At 41.6% G+C, this 21,210-nt stretch overlaps 1 protein-coding gene across 1 annotated transcript in view; it reads left to right on the top strand.

Annotated features, from left to right (window-relative positions):
• Positions 1-1,207: 1,207 nt before the first annotated feature.
• Positions 1,208-21,210, top strand: part of LOC129360953 (electrogenic aspartate/glutamate antiporter SLC25A12, mitochondrial-like) — a 20,725-nt gene continuing 722 nt past the window's right edge. The window contains exons 1-17 of the mRNA XM_055031487.1: positions 1,208-1,352; positions 1,843-1,896; positions 4,374-4,516; positions 5,803-5,918; positions 6,742-6,881; positions 8,470-8,616; positions 8,691-8,826; positions 9,710-9,803; positions 11,285-11,369; positions 14,241-14,322; positions 15,177-15,335; positions 16,197-16,249; positions 16,438-16,518; positions 18,315-18,455; positions 19,336-19,474; positions 19,737-19,895; positions 19,978-20,068. Of these exons, the coding sequence (XP_054887462.1) occupies positions 1,341-1,352; positions 1,843-1,896; positions 4,374-4,516; positions 5,803-5,918; positions 6,742-6,881; positions 8,470-8,616; positions 8,691-8,826; positions 9,710-9,803; positions 11,285-11,369; positions 14,241-14,322; positions 15,177-15,335; positions 16,197-16,249; positions 16,438-16,518; positions 18,315-18,455; positions 19,336-19,474; positions 19,737-19,895; positions 19,978-20,068 (1,832 nt within the window). The 5' untranslated portion in view covers positions 1,208-1,340. The remainder of the gene's footprint in view (positions 1,353-1,842; positions 1,897-4,373; positions 4,517-5,802; positions 5,919-6,741; positions 6,882-8,469; positions 8,617-8,690; positions 8,827-9,709; positions 9,804-11,284; positions 11,370-14,240; positions 14,323-15,176; positions 15,336-16,196; positions 16,250-16,437; positions 16,519-18,314; positions 18,456-19,335; positions 19,475-19,736; positions 19,896-19,977; positions 20,069-21,210) is intronic.

Raw genomic sequence — 21,210 nt, 5'->3', positions numbered from 1 at the left:
TGAATGGTTGAAAGTTAATGGTAGAGGGTTTGGGCATTGGTGGTGATTAGCGACAAAACTGCTCTGGCCATTAAAGAAGGTATTGGTACTTTTGGCAGTGTGATGAGGTGCCAACTTCTGCTAAAAACAAAAAGCTCAGCAGCATGCTGTAGTTCCTGGCAGATGGTGTTGATGTTGGACTTTATTAAACACAGTAGATCAAGACAAGCAAATGTCCTCAAATTATAAATTACTGTACAAAAAATAAAAGACAATGTCAGGCAGACAGTGTGCATAGGAATGTAAGGTTCATTCTTTGGGCTCCTTGGTTTTCTCTCTTTAGTCCCATGTTGTAAAACGTCCACAATGTCAACTTGGGTGCAAGAATAACCAAATAATTAGACAATACAACAAGAACAAAAAGAAAACTAAAAATTGACAATGAAAGTGAAATGCAGGGCTGACAGGAAAACAAGAACTAGCTAAACCACAGTGCACAAGGAAAGACAGGAACGAAAATAAAACAGGAATAAAGGGAGACTTCAAAATTTAAGCAACACATCAAAGACGATGCAGAACAAAATCATAAAAATACGAAGCGAAGGCCTAAGGATCATGACACAACCAAATTCTTCAATCTATTTTGCTGCACAGTCTGCTTAAAGTTGGAGCAAATTTTTCTGCAATTTTTCCTTCCACTAAGCTTTCCACAAATGTGCACGGATACAGCAGTCTCAGAACAGCCTAGTTAAAAATAAAGTTAACAATCATATGTTGTGGCTGACTCTATAGTGAAGAGTGTTACTGAACTGACATTAAAATAAATAGAAGTATGGCTGGTGTGAATAAATATATTAGTTTGTTTTTTTTTATACTTCAATTTATATTACTGTAGCAAAATCTGTTATCTTTTAATTTCATTCAACATCTTCAGAAGTTATTTTTTTAATTATTCTTTTTACAGTGTAAGAGGGAAGAATATGCTTGTCCTTGACTGGTTTTAATTCCACAGGGCTTCAGTCACCTTCACTAAATTCAGCCATGTGACTGTTTAGTTTGTTTCTTGTATCCTGTGTTTATGGGCTACAGGCAGCAGGTGTGTCTTCTCATTCTCCTCATGGTATTTCATTTATTCTCTCTGGGGTTTAGAGCAGACAGGAACCTGCTGCAGCACCTCAGCTGCAGTGGTTTCTCCCATCACTCCGCCGGTCCGGCCGCAGAGAGAGAGGGGGACAATACTTGGATAATTTTAGCCCAAGGGTCCCAGACATCCACATTGCTGCTCACATGCCCGCGTGCTGTCATCCCGAACCCCAGCGCGTGCGCTCGTACAGTCCACTGCAGCTGACGTCACATCCAGCATGGCGGTCAAGGTGACTCCGTCAATATTTCTTTATCAGAAATGTGTTTAAAAACTGTGTAAAGGCGGCCGCGGGCTTTGCGCTTTGGAGTGCGGAGGACGTCTAATCCGCGCGGACGTGTTGGGGTTAGAGCTTCACCGCAGCGGAGTCCCCTCCTCCCTGTTTGTTTTATTACTGCTCTTCATCCTGACACACGGGCGCATCTCCCTGGCCTCAAAGAGACAACTGTAATTTCTGTGCTTTTGTTGCATCTGAGAGATTCGTTTCGAAGCTGTTAAACAGACGCTGGAGCTGGTTATTTTTTGCTCGAGTCCTGTGGTCCATCCTGCTGAGCCGCCTGCCTTAAAAGAAAAAAAAAATCAAAACTGAAAAGTGACAAACTGAAGTTCAGTTTTGTTGATGACAGAGATTTCTGTGTGAATCTTAATTTTCAGACAACAGTGTGTTCTTCTGAGAACTTTTTTTTTTTTTGTCATGAAAACTTCAAACTTGTGTGTTACAGGTGCAAGCCACAAGACGAGCTGACCCTAATGAGCTGAAGACTATTTTTCTGAAGGTAGGTTTCAATTTTTCTGTCTCAACCTCTAAAAAAAAAAAGCACAGATGAATAGAAAAACACTGTGTATGCATGGTTTGTTACTTTATCTGTCAGTTCTGCTTTTGCAGTGTCTGGTATAACTCCATCAAAGGTCACATAAAAGGTTTTGATTAGCGTCGGGTCAGCTATCATCTAGAATTACTATGCACATTTTGAAATTTAAGCTTCTTACTGAATTTGTTTCATTCTCTTTTCAAAGCCTCGACTAAAACTCACATTCCTGTGTAGTGGAAGTTTTTGATATGAATGGTGTGGCTCTTTGCCCAGGGTAAAACAGCCTTAGGGGCGCCACAACTAAGTTTTCCACCTTTTGATTGCATTTCCCCCTGGTAGGAGGATGAATGTCCCTCAGGGTTGTTCACAGTTTAAACACTTGAAATGGTTGCTGGCTGAAGTTCATTCAGAAAAGGTCTATATAACTTCTGTTGTATATATAAAGAATTAGGGCTTCACTTAAGATGGTCAAAATTGAAAGGCACTGATATTCTCTGAAATAAAGCATTTACTCTATTTGTGAAAACACAAAAACCCTCTTCACTGTCTTGTTTTAATGGCATTAATACCACCTTAGATTTGTTGTAGCACAGAAGGAGGAGCTTATCAAGCCAGTAATTCTGCTGCTGTTGTCACAAACAGCGTTGTTGCAACCTGTTTACCATAGATATGCGTATTGTTTGGCGTAAACAATGCGCAATACATCAGTCAAGCAATACGTTTGACTGGTCAAACTTTAGCTCGGTTATTCTACATGGCACAAAGATTATTGTAAACGCAGTTTGGGATTTACAAAACAAGTCATTTCAAAGCAATTCTTTGACATCAGATTGTTGTTGGTGTGCAGAGGTTTTCCTAGGGTTGAATTAAGCCGATAACTTCCCCTGTTCTTTGTCACGTCTTTAGCTTTGCTTACCCTCTGAGAGTGTCTTGTTTGGAGTGTAAACTTGTTCCCGAAAGAAGTGACTCAGTTTGAAATGCCGGTCTCCTCAACATCCCTTCACTCAGCTGTAACAGCGCTGTTTAATTTCAATGCATATTCAGGTGGAAGGGTTAATTATTCACTCTGACAGCCTGTATAATTTGATTAAGAACTACTTGAGGCCTACTGTGAGGGTGAATAGATACACAATTGTGACGGAGAAGCATGGTTACAGATTGCTTGAAATTAATATTTTCCATCTGAAACATTAATTCAGCAGAGCACATTGAATTGTAGCTGTGAAAACACTTGGAGTTGGAGGGGTCTCCTCCCATGCCCTTGCTCTCTCTCTTTGAGTTTGGCTCGGGCCCATGAGCATGGCCTTTCTGCTGCCGGTTCATGCTCCCCTTCTGCTTCCAGAGCTATCTTGGTGCCAAACATGAAACCCTACCCAGTCTCTATAAATGACTGTACATCTTGAAGCCCTGACGCTGAGATCAGGTTTTACCTCAGTCATGTGGAGTAGCATATTTCCAAAGCTTAAAGGTTGATGCTTTTATTTGGGTTGCATCCATCTAAAGAACATTATAGAAAAGCAGAGATTATACATCAGTTAGTATAAATGCTTTAGAAGGACCTAAATTATGTTTTAATTTAATTATTTTTTGTATTATTTTTTGCTTTAATGATAATATGTTTAGATAAAATGTTATGTTTTTTAAATTGTATTGTTTTGCTTAAAAAAATGTTGCTATATAAATGACTTAAATAATTTGTTTTCAATAACATGTAACAAAATAAACCCACATCTGCCAGATAGCCTTTGGTTATTAAGAGCAGGATTTAACATACTATAAAGTTTTAAAAATTGTACTAAAAATGCCAGCTTCAATGCTTCATGTGCATTTGGGTTGATGACATCACAAGAGGTATAAGAGTAGAATAGATCTTAAAGATTGTAGAATACAGATTACTACTTTAAAAAATAAATGTGGCTGAAAACATGCAAATAAATGTATAAATCAAGGCAAATACAATTTAAATCTGATTAGTTGCTTTTTCCCTTTTGTGATGTCACCTGAGTCATGTGGGATTTGAAGCTTGTCTTGCTTTTCATTGTGAACAAACAAATAGAATGCAACGACAAACTGGCCATGGCATGTTTTATAAATGAAAGATGGGCTTTGCTGTTTTTTACAGAGCAGCCTGGCAAGGAGCTTTAAGAGAGAAAGATGATGTGAAAGAATATGAACAGTTCAGTTGTGCGTGTCATTATGGCCTAAAGCATAGCATTGTATAGATTTTAAATGCGCTGTAGCTGAAGTGAACTGAGATTCCTTTGTTCTTGTAAAACACAAAACCATATTGTGACACAGAAAAGAGATCCCTATAGAGAGGGAAGAGCTCCTCATCTTTCTGTGCACACAATGGAGTTTCTACCTTACAATTTCTCTGTCTAAAACGACATGTCAATCCACTCTTACCGCTGTTTACAGCTCTGTACATGTGTTCTCTGCAGTATGCCAGCGTGGTGGAGGATGGGGAGCATTACATGACCCCCAGAGACTTTGTGCAGAATTACTTGGGTCTGCACACACAGCCTCAACACAACCCCAAAACTGTGGAGCTGATAGCCGGAGTGGCCGACACCACCAAGGATGGGTGAGTAGAGATCTTGTCTTAGACTCAAATGTCTCAAAATACGCTCCTTATTATTAACGTTAACCGTATTGTTTTATATCCACACACTAGTTTGAGAAATGTTTCCACTTTCATTTTGTGCTCCAAAACTATTGTTTTCTTTATCAAACTTGCTATCTACCGAGATCTGTGAAAATTCAAACTAAAGCTGCGAAGCACAGATCAGTGTTTCCTGGTTTCAATCGCTAGTTAAATTCCTGTTTTGATTCAAAAAGAAAATTTTACCCACTTGTCAGTGTTTGTTCTGTCGACCTGTTTCCTGCATTGCCTGTTCTCCATATCTTGATTGTTCCATTGTCTTTCTATTGCTCTGCTTTCAGTTGTCATTTCATCCATCCCACAGCCCAAGTTCCCATCTCTTATTTCTTTGTAGCATCCATTGTGTCATGTCTGACTATGCTTTATTTAGAAGGTTTTTTTTAATCTCGGCTGTCTTGATCTGTTCCACATATCTTTCTTTTCAATTATTTTTTTCTTTAGCTTAGGCAAAGCTCATTTTTGTTTTTTAATTCTGCATTCAGAGACTTGCATCGACCCAATAGTTTGAGCAGAAGCTGCCTCTTGCTTCAGCGCTGTATAAGAAACTGATTATTATAAACGCACATTCTCTGTATGTTTTGTCTTCAGTGTTTTCTCAAAGTCGCATTTAAACAGCTGTTGCATTATCTCTCGCCTTAGGGAGATCTAAATATTTAAATTAAATTGGTTTTATATTTCAGATTTAAATGATAGTTTTAAATCATTTTCTTTTCACTTGGTTTATGTCTTCCTTTGTTTTAGATTTTAATAATGACATTTTCACATATTTACAGAAGCAATGCAACAGCAGAAGATATTTCACTTGTAAAAAGACAGTGGCTGATCAGTTCTCTAAATATTTGACTTTTATTATTCTGTTTTAATCCCTTAAGGTTTTTGTTTTTATATAGACAAGATACAATATGTGTTGTGTGACAACAGAGTGATGCTGAATATGTCCTATTGCTGAGTTAATATAAAAATAGCTTTACTGCATCAAATTGGAAGAAATGATGCAGACAAAATCCAAAATACTGGTGTTAGAACTACCTTAATGCTAAGTTTATCTAATGGTTTCATGCCATTAATGCCAATATTATAGTTTGTTTGATCTTATTTGGGTTTATTTAGTTGATTATTCAAGCTGACATGGCTGTAATTTTTTTTATTTTACTGAAATAATCTGCTCTTTTCATTGACATTACATCTATTCTTTCTCATCCAAACAGACTGATCTCTTTCCAGGAGTTTCTGGCCTTTGAATCGGTTCTGTGCGCCCCTGATGCCCTCTTCATAGTGGCCTTTCAGCTGTTTGACAAGAGTGGCACAGGAAACATCTCTTTTGGTACGTACATGGTATAAAACATGCTGTGAAACAACAAGATGCTTTTCTGCTCTAATTTTGTGTGTTCTGCAAGAGTTAAATAAGCGTTTTGTAGAGCTTCAGAGCAGGACAGGTGGGAGTATCGAGCGTTTCTGCACAACCACAAAATATCTGTTTTTCATAAGAAAAAAAAAAACATAAAAATTTGCTTCCCATTCTTAAATGTTTTTGTCTGCCCTACCTTGTGTTTTCTTCCTTCCTTCCCTTCCTTCTTTATTTTCTTTGGTGTGCTTTCCTCCATCCTTGCATCCTTCTTTTTATCCTTAAAACCTACCTTCTGGTTTTCCCTTTTGCCTCATTTCTTTTCATCTTCTCTGTCATGCTTATCTAGCAGTCAAGGTTGCACAATATGGCACAAGAAGTGTGTCATCAAAGGTCACAAGACTCCTTCTTGCCTCTTCTGTTTGACCTTTTGTAAGGCCATAGTTTACATAGTCAGCTGAAGTTGACCTGGCTGACTCGACTGGCTTGTGAAAGGCCTAAGCAGCCTAAAAGTGCTCTGTCTTTTGAATCAGCCGAGTTGTCAGAAGGTTGCTTTAAGCCTCTGCTCTGTACACCTACTCACTAACTCGACTCAGTGACTACTTCCTCTGCCAGAGGTGTAAGAGCACTACACCGACTTCAAGCACTACACCGACTTCAACAATCAAAGGCCTACTCCGGAAGTCTCGCATTTATTTAAAGTACTTATGAGATGAAGACAATTGAATGGTGTGATAATGAAACAGCATGCCGGATGTTTGTCCTTGTGTTGTTTTTTAACCACTTCTTAGCACTTTTCCAGAGAATGTCAGAGACATCTTCAGCCAGACGACGGTCCATCACCACATCCCCTTCAACTGGGACTGTGAGTTCATCCGGCTGCACTTCGGCCACGAGAGAAACAAGAATCTCAGCTACGCAGAGTTCACTCAGTTTCTGCAGGTAAACATTTCATATCAAGAGTTTTACCATCCATGTATACATCAGGTCTCCCAGGATTTATTTGCAGTGTCACTGCAGAGACTAATGTCTGGGTTTCTGACCCACAAGATGGCCACAAAATATAAGGCTTCATAATTTCTAACATCTGATATTTTGAGAAGTTTTGCTAAGACATATCTTTGAGTTGGAGCTACACAATTTGTTAATTCGGTATCACATTATCAGGAATTACAGTGTAAAAATGACAAATGACAATATCGATGTGATATTTTTTTCTGATTTTGTATTTCTCTCTGCATATGGAAAATATGCAGTTGAAACCAGATGTTGAGTAAAAAGACCAATACACATTTTTTTTCTCACTGTTTGAAATCTCTTGTTTTAATTTAACTAGAATGACAAACACGATTTCTGTTTGCTAAACGCCACAGTGATGAGATCTTGAACATGTCAAATATTGATTTAACTCCCACTTGCACAAGATATAGAGGTCACTGTTTGACACTGTGAAAAAGTAGTAATGTGATGAAAATGGAGACAGAAAATAATGCTTTAGAATAAAAGCAACATAGATGACTACAGCCTTGCACATGACCTCATCTCCTTAGGTTTACAAGCATTGAGTAATATGCCTATAAAGAATTCGAAGCTTGTTCTTTTGTGGGACTTGACCTGGATCTGAGTGATGGTTTTGTGGTGGGCAAACAGCATCGGTGTATTTGCGGAGGAACCTGGTCCGGGCTTGAGGGCTGTGGTCTCAGGACGAAGCTGGGTGGGCTTCTTCTCGACTTCACTGCGGGATCCCTCACAGCTCTCTATGGTTTATTATAACTGACTCTAGTTTCCCACAACTGCACAAATGATCCTCTTGTGTACAGGATTTCATACACTGATGTCATTATTGTTGTCTGCTGTCGTGGCCAGGAATAGTCGGTTAGCAATACAATAAAAATTACAAGTATGTCTATTTAGCTGTTATTCAGAGTTGCACCGCTGCCACAATGTGTATTTGACTGAAACTGCTGTACTGGTGAGTATTAGCTTTGTCAGCTGATGAAAATGCATCATGTGCTTTCAACAAAAGACAGAAGAAAAGCATTGGCCAATCCAACAATTAGGCCAGTGTTTCAATGACGGTGCTCCACGCACCTCTGGTTCTAGGTGATGAGCTCCGACAGCAGGGTTCAGGTTCCCCAGTATCCTCTCCTGATTGCATGGTTGTCATATTAAATCATGTCTCTTCAAATACACCTGCCAGCCACTGTGCAGCCGTTCGGCTCTCAGACCAGGCTTCTCAGGACCTGGATTTCATGAGTCTCTGGAGAGAGACAATAGCCCGTGTGACACTTTAGCATCTGACAGCTTCTACATGAAAGAAAGAAAATAAAGTATCAATCCATGCATGCTCACTAAGCAAGAATCTGCCGTCAATTCGTAGCAAACATTTTATGCTTTAAAATTTATCAAAACAGATTTTATAGTTCTTGATATTTGACCCGAGAAAACTACTTGCTTTGGAGTTGATTGCACCAGATATTAGCAATGATTCAATTAATCCTTTGGCATTTGCATTTGCTCATTTTTGCAGGAGTTGCAGCTGGAGCACGCTCGCCAGGCATTCGCACAGAAAGACAAGAAGAAAAGTGGCACCATCACTGCCTTGGACTTCAGTGACATCATGTCCACCATCAGGCACCACATGCTGACTCCTTTTGTAGAAGAAAACTTGGTTTCAGTGAGTCCTACTACACATGAGCGACACCAGATAAAATAAAAATCTTGCTATTCTGACTTGAGATGACTGTTCAGGCTGCAGGAAGCACCTCCCACATGGTGAGCTTCTCCTACTTCACTGCCTTCAACGCCCTCCTCAACAGCATGGAGCTGGTCCGCAAGATTTACAGCACCCTCGCCGGCTCGCACAAAGAAACTCTCGTCACGAAAGGTACTTCTAATCACCTCCTGAAATTCAGCAATCTCCTGAATTTGACGTGTGCTATGACATCTGGCTGTTCGATCCTATGTTTAACTTTCTCGACAGAGTGGTGTGAGTGAACACACAGGGAACATTAACTGTAGCACTAAATTACACAGGTAAATGAACGTTTTTAATGTGGTAATCCGATGACCCCTCCTCTACATGAGTAGCTGATCCTGTCAGTCACATCTGCTCCCAACTGTGTTGTCCATTGAGATCCAAACATCAGACTTCTCTCTCTCTCCATGGTTTTTCCTCCATTTAGAGAAGATTTGGGGCTAATAGTATTTGCAAATAGCAGCAACATATCATTCAGGCTTAGACAAATCTCACTTTTCATTTTTTCTGTCGTGCAACGGATGTCCACGCAGTCCACTAACGTCAAGTTGCAGGTTACATCTGTAGATCTGGCAGAAAGGTCTTTTTCAGGACAAATGAATAACTAACTCATTTCCTTTCCTCAACAACTACCATTAGGTTTCCTTTTAGAAAGACCACCCGATGGCCACTTTGTTACCTAGCAGGCAGCAGCAAAGAACTAAATTTGAAGCTCAAATAATAGAGCGATGCTTAGAGAGTGGATGTTCATGCGGCGAGTACTTTCAGAGAAGGAACTTAAGCACATAAAAAGTACTTTAAAGGTTTATACTTTCCATTACATGTCTTTTCAGCAGCAAACATATGAACTAAGACAACCTAAACACGCAAAGATCAGTATTTGCAAATACTATTGTAATTAAAGCCTACTGTAGAAAATACCTTTTTTTATTTTCACCTCTTGTCCTCTAGCTTGGCTTTTTGAGGCACGTTTGTCTGACTTCCTTTTTTCTTCTCTGTCTTTAAACCGTAGAAGAGTTTGTTCACGCTGCAAATAAGTTTGGTCAAATCACTCCTATGGAGATAGACATCTTGTTCCAGCTCGTCGGCCTCCACTCTCACTCTGGGTAAGATGCTGCATCACCAGCCTGCAACAGTGTGGATTCAAAGCAAACCAAAGTTTTCTAATAATTAATTTGTGTCTACAAAAGTAGAATAACCCTAGGAGTAGATTGTGCTTCTATCAGACAGTCCAGGGTAGGTGCAGTTACAGTCCAATAGCTGACTGCTGTCAGTGTATCATTTAGCAATTTGAATATTTGAAAGCCAAGCAACCAAGGAAAACCTGTCCATATTTAGAAAGTCATTCTGCTCACTTTGTACCAGAATTAATATCTTATGTTTTATTTGTAATTGATGGTCTGTAAAAGGTTTTATATCATACAAAAAGATAACCAGAGATATTTAAAAAAAAAACATTACTCATACATTTTTCTGTAAAAAGATGCATATTGCTCTAAATCCAATTGCCCTATACGTATGCTCACTATGCAAGACTCTACTGCTGAAGAAATGGAACACATTTAAAGTTTCTTACTGAACCTTTAGGCTAGCCATAGAGGATATAGTCAAATGAAGACAAAAGGTATGTTATGGCATATTTTCATACCATATATGAAAGAGAAATGGCCCAGCACACCACACAGTTCATTTTGGAGCATTATGGTGGTGAACTTTCTGTAAAGTCCTATGAGATGCCAGGAATTGACCATTGCATAATTACAAGGAAAGTTAAACTGCTTAGAAGTTTAACTTCCAAGCAGTCTTTTATTCTGAAACTAAAGTTGACGTTCCACATGCCAAACTACTGCAAAGAATCCCTCTGCAGCCTAGTTAGCCATCTAGTGCTTTTACTTGACCTTTTCTATAAAGAGCAAAAGAGCATAAAGTTATTTTCCACATAATAATCCCTTAAACTAACACTATATTAAGCAGGTGTTTTATCACATTTTTTGTGTTACGTTGTTAAAAGGAAGAGCAGGAATAATTGATGCTTTTTGTGTTTCAAATAAAAACGATTAAACTGTTACATGCATTTGTGTTTAGGGTTTTCTTTGTATAAATATGGTGACACTTAAAACTTCAGATTTTCTTTTTCTGGATCAACTTCAAATTTACTTTTTAAATTTTTTTTTTTTTTATTCTGCCCTAAATAGAATAAATATGTTACAGGTCTTGTTTATTGGCTGTAAAAATGAAGTTGATGCCTATTTAGCTTAGTAACAGTGGCTCCACTGGCTTATTTTTACAAGACAAACATAAAACATGGATGCAGACTTTATGATGCGTCAGGCCAGCGGGGAACATTTCTGTCTCAGATATTCTGCAGCAAAACACTTTCATTTACCTGCCGCACCTCGGGCGTTTATCCAGCTTTGTTTGTGTGTTGTCTATGGAGGTTTGAATTAAAGATGCAATAACTTCCAAGTTATTTGGTAATAAAAAACGACTGGAAAATCTTACATCACTGGCTGCTGCAGCTCAGTGGAGAAGCAGTTTTTTTTTTGTTTTTTTTTCCTGGCCTAACTCCCACTTTCGCTTCATTAAGGCGGCTGAACAACGCAGACATCGAGCGAGTCGCCCCGCTGGAGGAAGGAGCCATGCCGTACCACCTAGCTGAGACTCAGAGACAGGTATCCTGAGTGACTTCTCTAATACTCCTTGCATCCTCCTCCAACTGGCTTTCATCAAAGCCTTTTCCTCTTCTCTATCTCCGCTTCCTTCTCAGAAAAGGGAGCAAAGAAAGGCAGCATGTTCAGGCTCTGAATTAGCAGAGAGCCCGTGTTTTTCTTCCCTTGTGAAGTGCATTTCTTAAACTCCCAGATAAAAGTACACCAATTATAGTCACAGAAGAGGAATGGATTGTTGCGTTGCGGCTCTCCATGAAAGGCTCTTCCTATTTTATTCAGTGCGGCTGCACATACGCATCAGCTGCAATCACACATCTGAGGCTCTAATAAGAGGCTTTTATCACCGTGGGGCTTGAGAAGTTTTAGAAGCCTTTAGCGAAGTCTGCTAATGGCAGGAGGGGAGTGGGAGGCAAGGTGGATGTGGGAGAACAAAATAGTTCCTGCCTCCACTGGATAACACGGCTCTGTGTCAGAGCTTTCAGACCACTCGTGCTCCCGAGACTCGTGCTCAGAGGTCTGGAATTTGACTCCTTCTGGGGAGGCGGGCGCGGGGTAGCTGTGATTCTCAAGCCTGCTCTTCAGTGGAAGTAGACTAATTGTTTAAAGCCTTTGATCAAGACCTCGATCTTATTAGCATGCAGCCTTCAGTGGAAGCATCTGGGAAGAGGAAAAGAGTGATCTGCTTTTCCCCCTTAATGTCTAGTCTGGGAGAAGTTACTCACACTCCCCCAAACTGCACACACTGGGAGTTTGAAAAACATGTTTACCTTTTGAAGCTGTTTCACGTGATTTCAAGTTACAACCATAAACTCTAGGGCATTTTGCTAAACATAAATGTGACTTGTGTATCCTCCTGTCAACTTTGGCCAGCCTTCATTGTGAAGAGAAGCATACCCACAGTGGCTACTACCACCGTATTCCACAGTGGGGAAGGCATCTTCAGGGTGATATTCAGGATATATAATATTCAGGGTGTATTGCATGTAGGCCAAAAAGTTCATTTTCATTCATATTTTTACTCTCGCCCCTACATAAGAAAATCCTACAATCTCACTTTTTATGACTTTCTTCTTTCTACTCTTTGCAAAACGCCAAATTTGTAGAGCAAATGATGAACAGCTGTCCAGTCCCTCCTGAGCTGTGGATCTCTGCAGCTGCTCCAGAGTTACTATGTTCCTATCTTGGCTCTGATTATTTTTTTATTTCGTCTTTATTTATATCTTGGTAAATCTTATTGAGACACAGGGTCTTATTTACAAGAGCCACCTGTTTTAAATGTACACGTATACAAACTAAAACATACTAGTTATTTCAGTTCATAAAATCGGTTAACTGAAACAGAATGACAAAGAAAATGAAAGACTGTAGAATTAAAGCGAGAAGCACGGGGACAACCATTCATGCATTGACCTTAAAATATGTTTAAAACCCTTCAGTTCAGTGAAGCTGCACAGCTTGTTGCAGTTTGTTCCAAGTAGAAGGAGTCTTGTAAGAAAATGCAGTTTTTTCAAGTTTTGTACATAAAGAATGAATGCTGAATGTAATAAAAGCCTGTGCAGAGGCTTTTATTACCACACTCTTTGCATTTTTGGATGATGCATTGTGTAGATCTATGTAGAACTTTATATCCATTTATATCTTCATCCGGCTTCAGCTTCTTCAAATGATCCCTGCCAAACCTATGAAGCATTGACAGAATAGCTGGATTTATACTCAGATTAAATTACATGCCAGAGATCTTTATGTAGTAATTTAGTAACTCCTGAAAAAGACTTATTTCACTGGGTTTTATTTGGGGGTATTACAATACCCCCAAATAAGAAGAAGGCACAGCATACCTTCTTATTTTTAGTAAAAAAGGTTTAGCGTATCTTTCAACTAAACCCCAAACTAATTTTCCATGAGTTCTTCATAGCAGCATGCCCAGTCACTAAGTATTGTCACCCCCTTGTGTTTTGCAAAGTCCAAGCTGTTATAAAGCCGGCTAAAGTTGGTGGATGATATGAATCTTACAAGCCCTTACAGAATCAAATGGCTATTTCACTTTTTTATATCATTTATCATCTCAACTACAATGCTTAAAATATGTACACTGTTCAATACTTTTTAGAACTCAATTTGAGATTCATGAAAGCTTTTTTTTCTGCGCTTGTTAGAATGTTTTTTCACTATCAGTGCCAGCTCAGATTGAGACAAATATGAATTCAGTTCTTAATGTGGGGTAGGAGACAGAGTAAATAGGTGGTGTTTTTTGTTAGAATGATGAGTCGGTGGGTGCGTTTCAGCTCACCCACTGCAGCAGAACCAGCACTGTTTCAGCTTTGCTATTCTGTCCCACATTATGTTGCTCTATCACACCAAACTCAAAACAAAACACATTGCAGTTTGTGAAAGTGACAAAATGTGGAAAAGCTGAAGAAATATGAAAGTTTTTGAAAGGAACTGCATTTATGTACATTATTATCTGAATATGAAAACGGGTTGTTGGGCTAATCTGTTCCCCTGAACTCCAGCGGGAAACAAAGAACATCAAACACCAGTGCATAGATGATGGAGACAGGAGAGAAATCATACTTTTAAAATAAAAACCAAATGTTTGGATCACAACCTCCAAAATGAAACATCTGTGGAAAACTCTGCTACAGGTCCACACAGTCACCCAGAGCTAATCTATCTCTGACATTTAATACCGACTGCCGGTGAATCAGACTGTACATGAAATGTCCACATTCCATCCCCATAACATTTTTCTTTCCACAATGTATCCGTTTCACTGTGGCTTGATAGCCCGCCGATTCATGATTAGCGCTGTGATCCAGCCTCCATCTTTCTCCAGATCCATTTGACTGCTGGTGTCTCTTTCCTCCCATACAGCACGCTCACGAAACGTCTCGGCCCGTCTGGCTCCAGGCTGCAGAGTCCGCCTACAGGTTCAGCCTGGGCTCAATCGCCGGAGGTGAGTGACATGTCTACAGCAGAGGCCCCCGGCCCGCCCGAGGGGTAACCTTAGCCGCCCCGACTGGTGCAACTGAGGCCCCGGGGCCGGCCATTGTGTTTCAGGGGAGAGGGGCTGTGATGTGAGGCTCCAGCATTGTGCTGCCGTGCCACCGGTGGCTCCAGGCTGTCTTTGGAGACGGAGCTTTGGAATGACACAAATCTTCCGGAACCGCAGTCCCTGGAATCTCCCTCTCTAATTACACTGGAGGGAGCAGAAACAAGGAACCACTGACATAACCGGCCAGCTCCCTCCGACTCTGTGAGCGTGTGAGTCTACGTCGTAGTCGCTCAGCAGTGGCCGATTGAGACGGGGCCCGAGAGAGATGTCTGTCACGAGATGCAACGGTGAAACTGCAATTTCTTTGTTGCAATGAGTTTCTTCTCACCGTTTAGGTTCTTTGAATGATTAAGAACAATCAGTACACCAACAACCAATGTCAGACAAGATGCAGCATGTGCAGCTGAGAGCAGGGATTTAGTGCAGCTTACCTCAGCATCACTCTAAGTTACAGAAACCAGTCGTTTTGGGTGCTTACAGATGCATTTGAGCTGCTCATATTATTCAAGCTGTTGAGAAGACAACAACTTAATAAATAGATAACAAAAATGCATTGGGCAGATTTTGTTTGATTTTTAACTCGCCTTGACAAGTTTAACTCCTTTAAAAGTGCAGTTTTTTTTTTTTCATTAAATTAGCCAAAGAATGCAGTTCAAAAATAAAACGGGAGTGTCTTAAATACTGCAGTTCTCTTTTAACCTTTGCAATTCTCTACTGTTTTTGGTATCAGCACCGACCGTTTGTTTGCTCTGCAGCCACCGGTGCCACCGCCGTGTACCCCATCGACCTGGTGAAGACTCGGATGCAGAACCAGCGCTCCACGGGTTCCTTCGTAGGAGAATTGATGTACAAGAACAGCTTCGACTGTGCGAAGAAAGTGCTGCGTTATGAGGGCTTCTTTGGATTTTACAGAGGTCATTACATTTTTTTTTAAATTTTTAAACAATGTGCATGTTGATTTGCAACATGGCCCACATGATGGGAAAGCATCAGGGAGTTAATGTCAGAAGCACAGTTTTCTAATTGATCCCAGAATCCTTTGCCCTCTGTGTTCAGCAGCAGCCAGGGGTTTTCATTATCTCTGTACCTGGGAGAGTTCCCTGAGCGAAAATGACCAGCGGTATTCATGTACCGTCTGATCTGCCTCTGTCGGAGTGCTGATAATAGTGCTGAAGGCTTCTGATATACAAGCCCTTCACCCCCGGGGCCCTGCTGCTCGCGAGGGAAGTCAAGACTGCCATCTACAGCTGCCTCCATCGCTGCAGCGTCTTATTTCTCCCTCTTGTTCACAATAAGAGGCCGATCGACTCGGAGACAGACACGCTCGGCTGTTTTCTGGCCACATACCAGCAGCGGTCACTCAGCAGCTCCTTCAGAAGTTTATCTGGTTTGATGAAGGACGGGCGCTGAAACAGTATGGCGGCTATCGCCGCTGTAGCACCCGGACCCCCTGGCCCCCCCCCCTCTTAATCTTGTCCATGGCCACACAGCTCTCTCTGTTCCCCACCAATTGCTGGATCAACGGATCCCATATTCAGGAGCAGTCATTTCTGGACTTTTGTCCGGTTTCAATGGGACTTTTTGTGTCTCAATGCATCACATGTATCAGCGACTATCTGTAAATATTTACAGGTTTGTTTTAGGCTCCCCAGACCCCTGCTGGTCGCATTGTTCTGGTTGTCAGCAGATGTATTCATACAGCCAAGATAAAAATGAGCACTCATCTCAAGGGAAACTTTGAGTCTCAGATGCTATCTATGAATAATATTTTGCAGGGCTCCTCCCGCAGCTCATCGGCGTCGCCCCAGAGAAAGCCATCAAACTCACGGTAAGTCATTCCACCACGGAGGTGGAGAAAAGAAAAGTTGATATGAACGAGTCTCTGAATGAAAAAATCTGAGCAATCTAAGATGTGGCTGCAGCTCATGTAAAATTTACTGTCTTGCTTTAAAGATCGACTCTCATTTGGTCCATTTTTTTTCCTGAATATTTTTCCTTTTTGTTTTGTTTTTCCAGGTGAATGATTTTGTCAGAGACAAGTTCACCACACAAGATAATACCATCCCTCTTCTGGCAGAGATTCTTGCTGGTGGATCTGTAAGTGTTAAATTATGTCCTTAAATGAACCAAAAACTAAGAGCGGAGTTTATTTCATTTATGTAACATCAATTCCTTTTACAGTTGCTCCTAAAGATCTGCACGTCCCTGTTAAAATGATGGGCTTTTGTAATGTAATCAATGAATCATCATGAACCACTTCGAAGCTTCACCTTTCATGGGACATTTATCCTGCACAGTTCAACTAAAAAACAAACTAAAAGTTGAACTGACCCTGTTTCCATTGGAGTCCACATCTTAACACACTTAAATTACAGGAACCCTCAATTCAGTCCCGATCATAATGCAGTCAGCTAGTAAAAAGAGATCTAACTAAGGAAGCAAAGCAAATTTCATTGACTTTGCAGCAATCCATCATCCTGAACAAGCCTGTGGCAACAGTGGAAAGAAGCAAATCCATTTTAACAAAAATCAGGCTGGGTACGAGCGATTAAAAAAAACAGAAAACCGGGAATACTTTCCATGTTGTGAAGCAAATATTTCCTCATCATCGGGAGCTTTGTTCATTTCTGATGTTAAACTGTGAGAAAATAGACTTAGACTAAATAAACTGTCATTTATTTAGAGATTTGTTTTCATCCATTTACAATTATTAGCCTGTGTTGTCCTCTGATTCCTTTGAATCTTAGACCACAAATCCTACACAAACACGCTCTGTGCAACGTGTTCTGAGAGCAGCGTTGGATTAAAGATGTAATTCCTTCACTCAGAGTGGATATGAGAGAGGCTGAAAGAATGAGGGCCTGCAGGTTGGACTCGGAGGAGCGGGGTCTTTGAGGTTGCGACCCCTGTCAGAGTGTAATTGGAGGAAGAGGCCCTGGAGGGTTCTGGATGAAGCAGGGTCTAGCTCAGCGTGATTGATTTTGACAATGGGGTCCAAACCAGCGGCGCAGGTCCCGGCGCAGGTCTTCACAGAGGACATCCAGGGTGTCCCATCTCTCAGTTGTTGCGAACCAGAAGTTTGAGTTTCTTTAATCGGCTCTGAGGGGTTCTTGTTCATTTTCCCACATACACACGCAAACACACGGGCACACATGCACACTCATGAAAGTTTAAATCCAGTTTAATCTGATAACTCGCTGAATTATCACTGCAGAAGATGAAAGACAGGAGATGAGTGCATCAATCTTCAGAGCAGCGGATATTCCCCCCCCCCCGCTTTGAAAATGAGCTTTTTTTAGCTCGGATGTTTACAGATAAGACCCCTGCCCTGAATGTCAGCGGCAGCCATCCTGGGGCCTGATTAGATTTGGGGAGGGTGATAAATGTGCCAGAGTCAGAGGGTGCCATGCCTCCAGGGCACCGCTTTCCTGGACTGTCCTGGTGATTCAGCGCTCTCCCCTGGGAATAGGGGTTGAATTGGGGAAGTGTGCGGGGCGAGGCCGGGCCGGGCCGCTCACCCTGCCACAGGAGGCGCCTGGAGGGGAGGCGGCGGGGGCAGAGGGCCGCTGCCAGGGTCACAGCCTCCCAACCATGAGCCAGTGGCTTCTCCTGCTCCACTCTGACCCCAGTTGTTCCTCCATCAATGCCGGCTTTTTCCTCCTCCTGTCAAGGCCGTTCAGAAAACGGGGTGAAAATAAAGCAACTTTTGTGCTTAAGTTTACTGAGATGATTTAAAAATTCCCATAAGGGAGGAAAATGCTTACACACCATCTCCGTTCTCACCCAGAGTTCACCCCACAGGGGTCAGAGGGACAAAACCCTCTCAGGAAATATCTGTATGTAAACAGCTTACCATTCGCTTTTCATATTTGTGTGTGTGCTGCACTCTGTAGGCTGGAGCATCACAGGTGATTTTCACCAACCCACTGGAGATTGTGAAGATCCGTCTGCAGGTGGCTGGAGAGATCACCACGGGCCCCAGGGTCAGCGCTCTGAACGTCGTCAGGGACCTCGGTTTCCTCGGCCTCTACAAGGTGAGTCGGCTCCACCGGATCCAGAGCGCAGCCGGGGCAGAGGAACACCTGACCAACTATATGCGCTTTCTATTTACTGCCTAAAATAGGGTTTCAACACATGTTCTTGCTTAAATTTCTAAATGTTTCACTCAGTTTTTGGGCCATATGACAGAAGCCATTATGACAATGATGTGATTGCCTCAGTCAGTTCATCCACTATAGAAAAAGAACATCTATTGGATAAGAGCTAGAAAAGTTGGCTGCTTGATTTATTAAAATAAATTTAGACCTCATTTGAAGATACATTAAGAATATGATTAAAAACGCATGACTCAATGTTCATCAAATGAAAGAAACAAAAACATCTTAAAACAGTCAAATTATTTTCATCTTTAAGTTTTTGCGGATGAAACACTTCAGTATTTGAAGAAGCAGCTCTACGTCTATGTTGACAAAATTCCGATGAGAAACAGAAACCTGAACATCAGACATTGTGTTGCTGAATGTTTTCAATCTTCCAAAATAGCTTTAAACACGCAAACGGCTGCTGCAGCCAACAAGCAACAGCAAATTGGTGAGGGATTGCGCTTCACTCCTGCTCCCCTCCAGATCAGTGTGGCTTTACTTACTGCTTGTGACTTTTTTTTTGAGTTGGCTTTCTCTTGGTAAGAGAGCACACTGTGGTTTGTGATGGATCTTTCTCCGGAGGTCCGGTGCTTCAGTTCTCCCTGGAGCCCTTCAGCTCCATCATCAATACTAAAGCTCCTCTGCGGGTTAAATAAATCAGCTCCCCCAGCCTTTTAATCCCTGCAGAAGGAACAGCTTCACCTTCATCTGAGCTGATGTATTTGTTTATAAAATGTCCTTTTTTTAAAATTATTATTATTATTCTTGATAGGGAGCCAAAGCCTGCTTCCTTCGTGACATCCCCTTCTCCGCCATCTACTTCCCAGTTTATGCGCACACCAAGGAAATGTTGGCGGACGAAGACGGAAGGCTGGGCCCGCTGCAGCTGCTTACTGCTGGGGCTATAGCAGGTAACAAACATCTGGGAAGACGGCGCCATGTTGTTTCATAAATGAACGCTTCACATTATCTGCTCGGAATAAAAAATAAATTAAAAAAAAACAGAAAGAAAGCATGTTGGTTTCCTTCCTGTTGTTTCCCCCATCAATAGACCGACTATGTTGTGATAGTTTTCTTCCCATCACACCATGAAGGTATAGCCATTTTGGTCTCTGTGTGACTCCACCTGTGCATACCCAAACTGCTTCATTATGTCTTTGTGTGGCAAACCAGGCGTACCGGCGGCGTCGCTGGTGACCCCTGCCGATGTCATCAAAACCAGGCTGCAGGTGGCAGCTCGAGCGGGCCAGACGACGTACGACGGAGTCATCGACTGCTTCAGGAAGATTCTCAGAGAGGAGGGGTTCAGCGCATTTTGGAAGGGTGCAGGAGGTAAGGCACGCCTGCATCCATCGTTCTTTATGGACTGCAGACGAGAGAAACTGACCTCAGGTGCACGTCTGCCTTCCATCAGCTCGTGTCTTCAGATCGTCGCCGCAGTTTGGTGTGACCCTGGTGACCTACGAGCTGCTGCAGAGATTCTTCTACGTTGACTTTGGGGGACAGTAAGTACTTTGGGTGTAGAAAATGAGAACAAACACCTGCTCAGTTTCATGCATCTCAACAATGTCTTCAGAATTTACCTAATTGTGGTGGAGGTGAGTGTTTCATCCAGCTTTTTTCCGGAGGCCTCAGATATTTGTTAGAGAGCATTAGTGAACAAGCCAGACCAGTCAGGGAGGAACATGTGAAGTTTAAAGGGGCGTATTATGTATTTTCCAGGCACCTATCATTTTGTGGTCCAATCAGGTATCTGACACCTTCAGTTGTTGTAAAAATGCCGTACGTATTTGCCTTGAAATTGATCATCTGTCTCTTTAAGAAGCTCTTGCTGTTTCAGACTCTGTGCCTTCAGGAAGTCATCACAGCAACATTCCTCTATCAAGTGTTTAACAGCTTTAGTTTTTTTGTTTTTTACCAACGTTTCACTGAGACGTAGAGGGAACGATTAGCAGAGGTACAATTCCGCCAGATGTCTGCTAATTGTTTCTGGCTAGTCTGAAGGAGCTGAGCAGGAGAGTGTTGAAGAGAGGTGCTCTGTGATGTGGAAGCTATGCTTGAATACTGCAGCTCTGAAGAGAAACTTTATGGAAAAGGTGATGCTTGGTGAGAGCAGGCATTCAGGCACCTCCAAACGGTTGCCATGGGAGATTGAAGAATTTCTGAAACATACATTTCATCTGAAAACGGAAACGGCGGAATTCAGGATAACTCTGGAGGAGCTGCAGACATCTACAGGCCAGGTGGGAGGCTCTGTCAACATGACAAGTGGAGGACTCAAGAAATCTGGCAAGAAAAAAAGCCGCCAGAGGGCCGATTTACTGTTTGCTACGAGTCATATTCATGTGACACACTGCAACGTTTTAGCCTTCATTCAAAATGCGTCCAACACTGAACACCCTGAACGCATCAACCACCCTGTTCAAATCGGTGGTGGAAGTAACATGCTGTGGAAATGCTTCTTATCAAGTCAACGGTGCTAAATACAAATGTGGGCCACACTTTTCAGTTTCAATCAGTTATACAACACTGTCTGCTGTTCACTCATGAAGGCTACTGTGGTTGTAACATGAGAAGCTTGACAGGAATAGAGAATATGCATCTGGAACCAGCAGACTGTGATGAACTGAACTTCTTCCCCGATTAC

Source organism: Poeciliopsis prolifica, unplaced genomic scaffold (assembly GCF_027474105.1).
Source record: "Poeciliopsis prolifica strain line A6 unplaced genomic scaffold, Auburn_PproV2 SCAFFOLD007, whole genome shotgun sequence".
Lineage (NCBI taxonomy): Eukaryota > Metazoa > Chordata > Actinopteri > Cyprinodontiformes > Poeciliidae > Poeciliopsis > Poeciliopsis prolifica.
The sequence above is the reverse complement of the archived record's forward strand: the minus strand, read 5'-3'. Positions and strand labels throughout refer to the sequence as shown.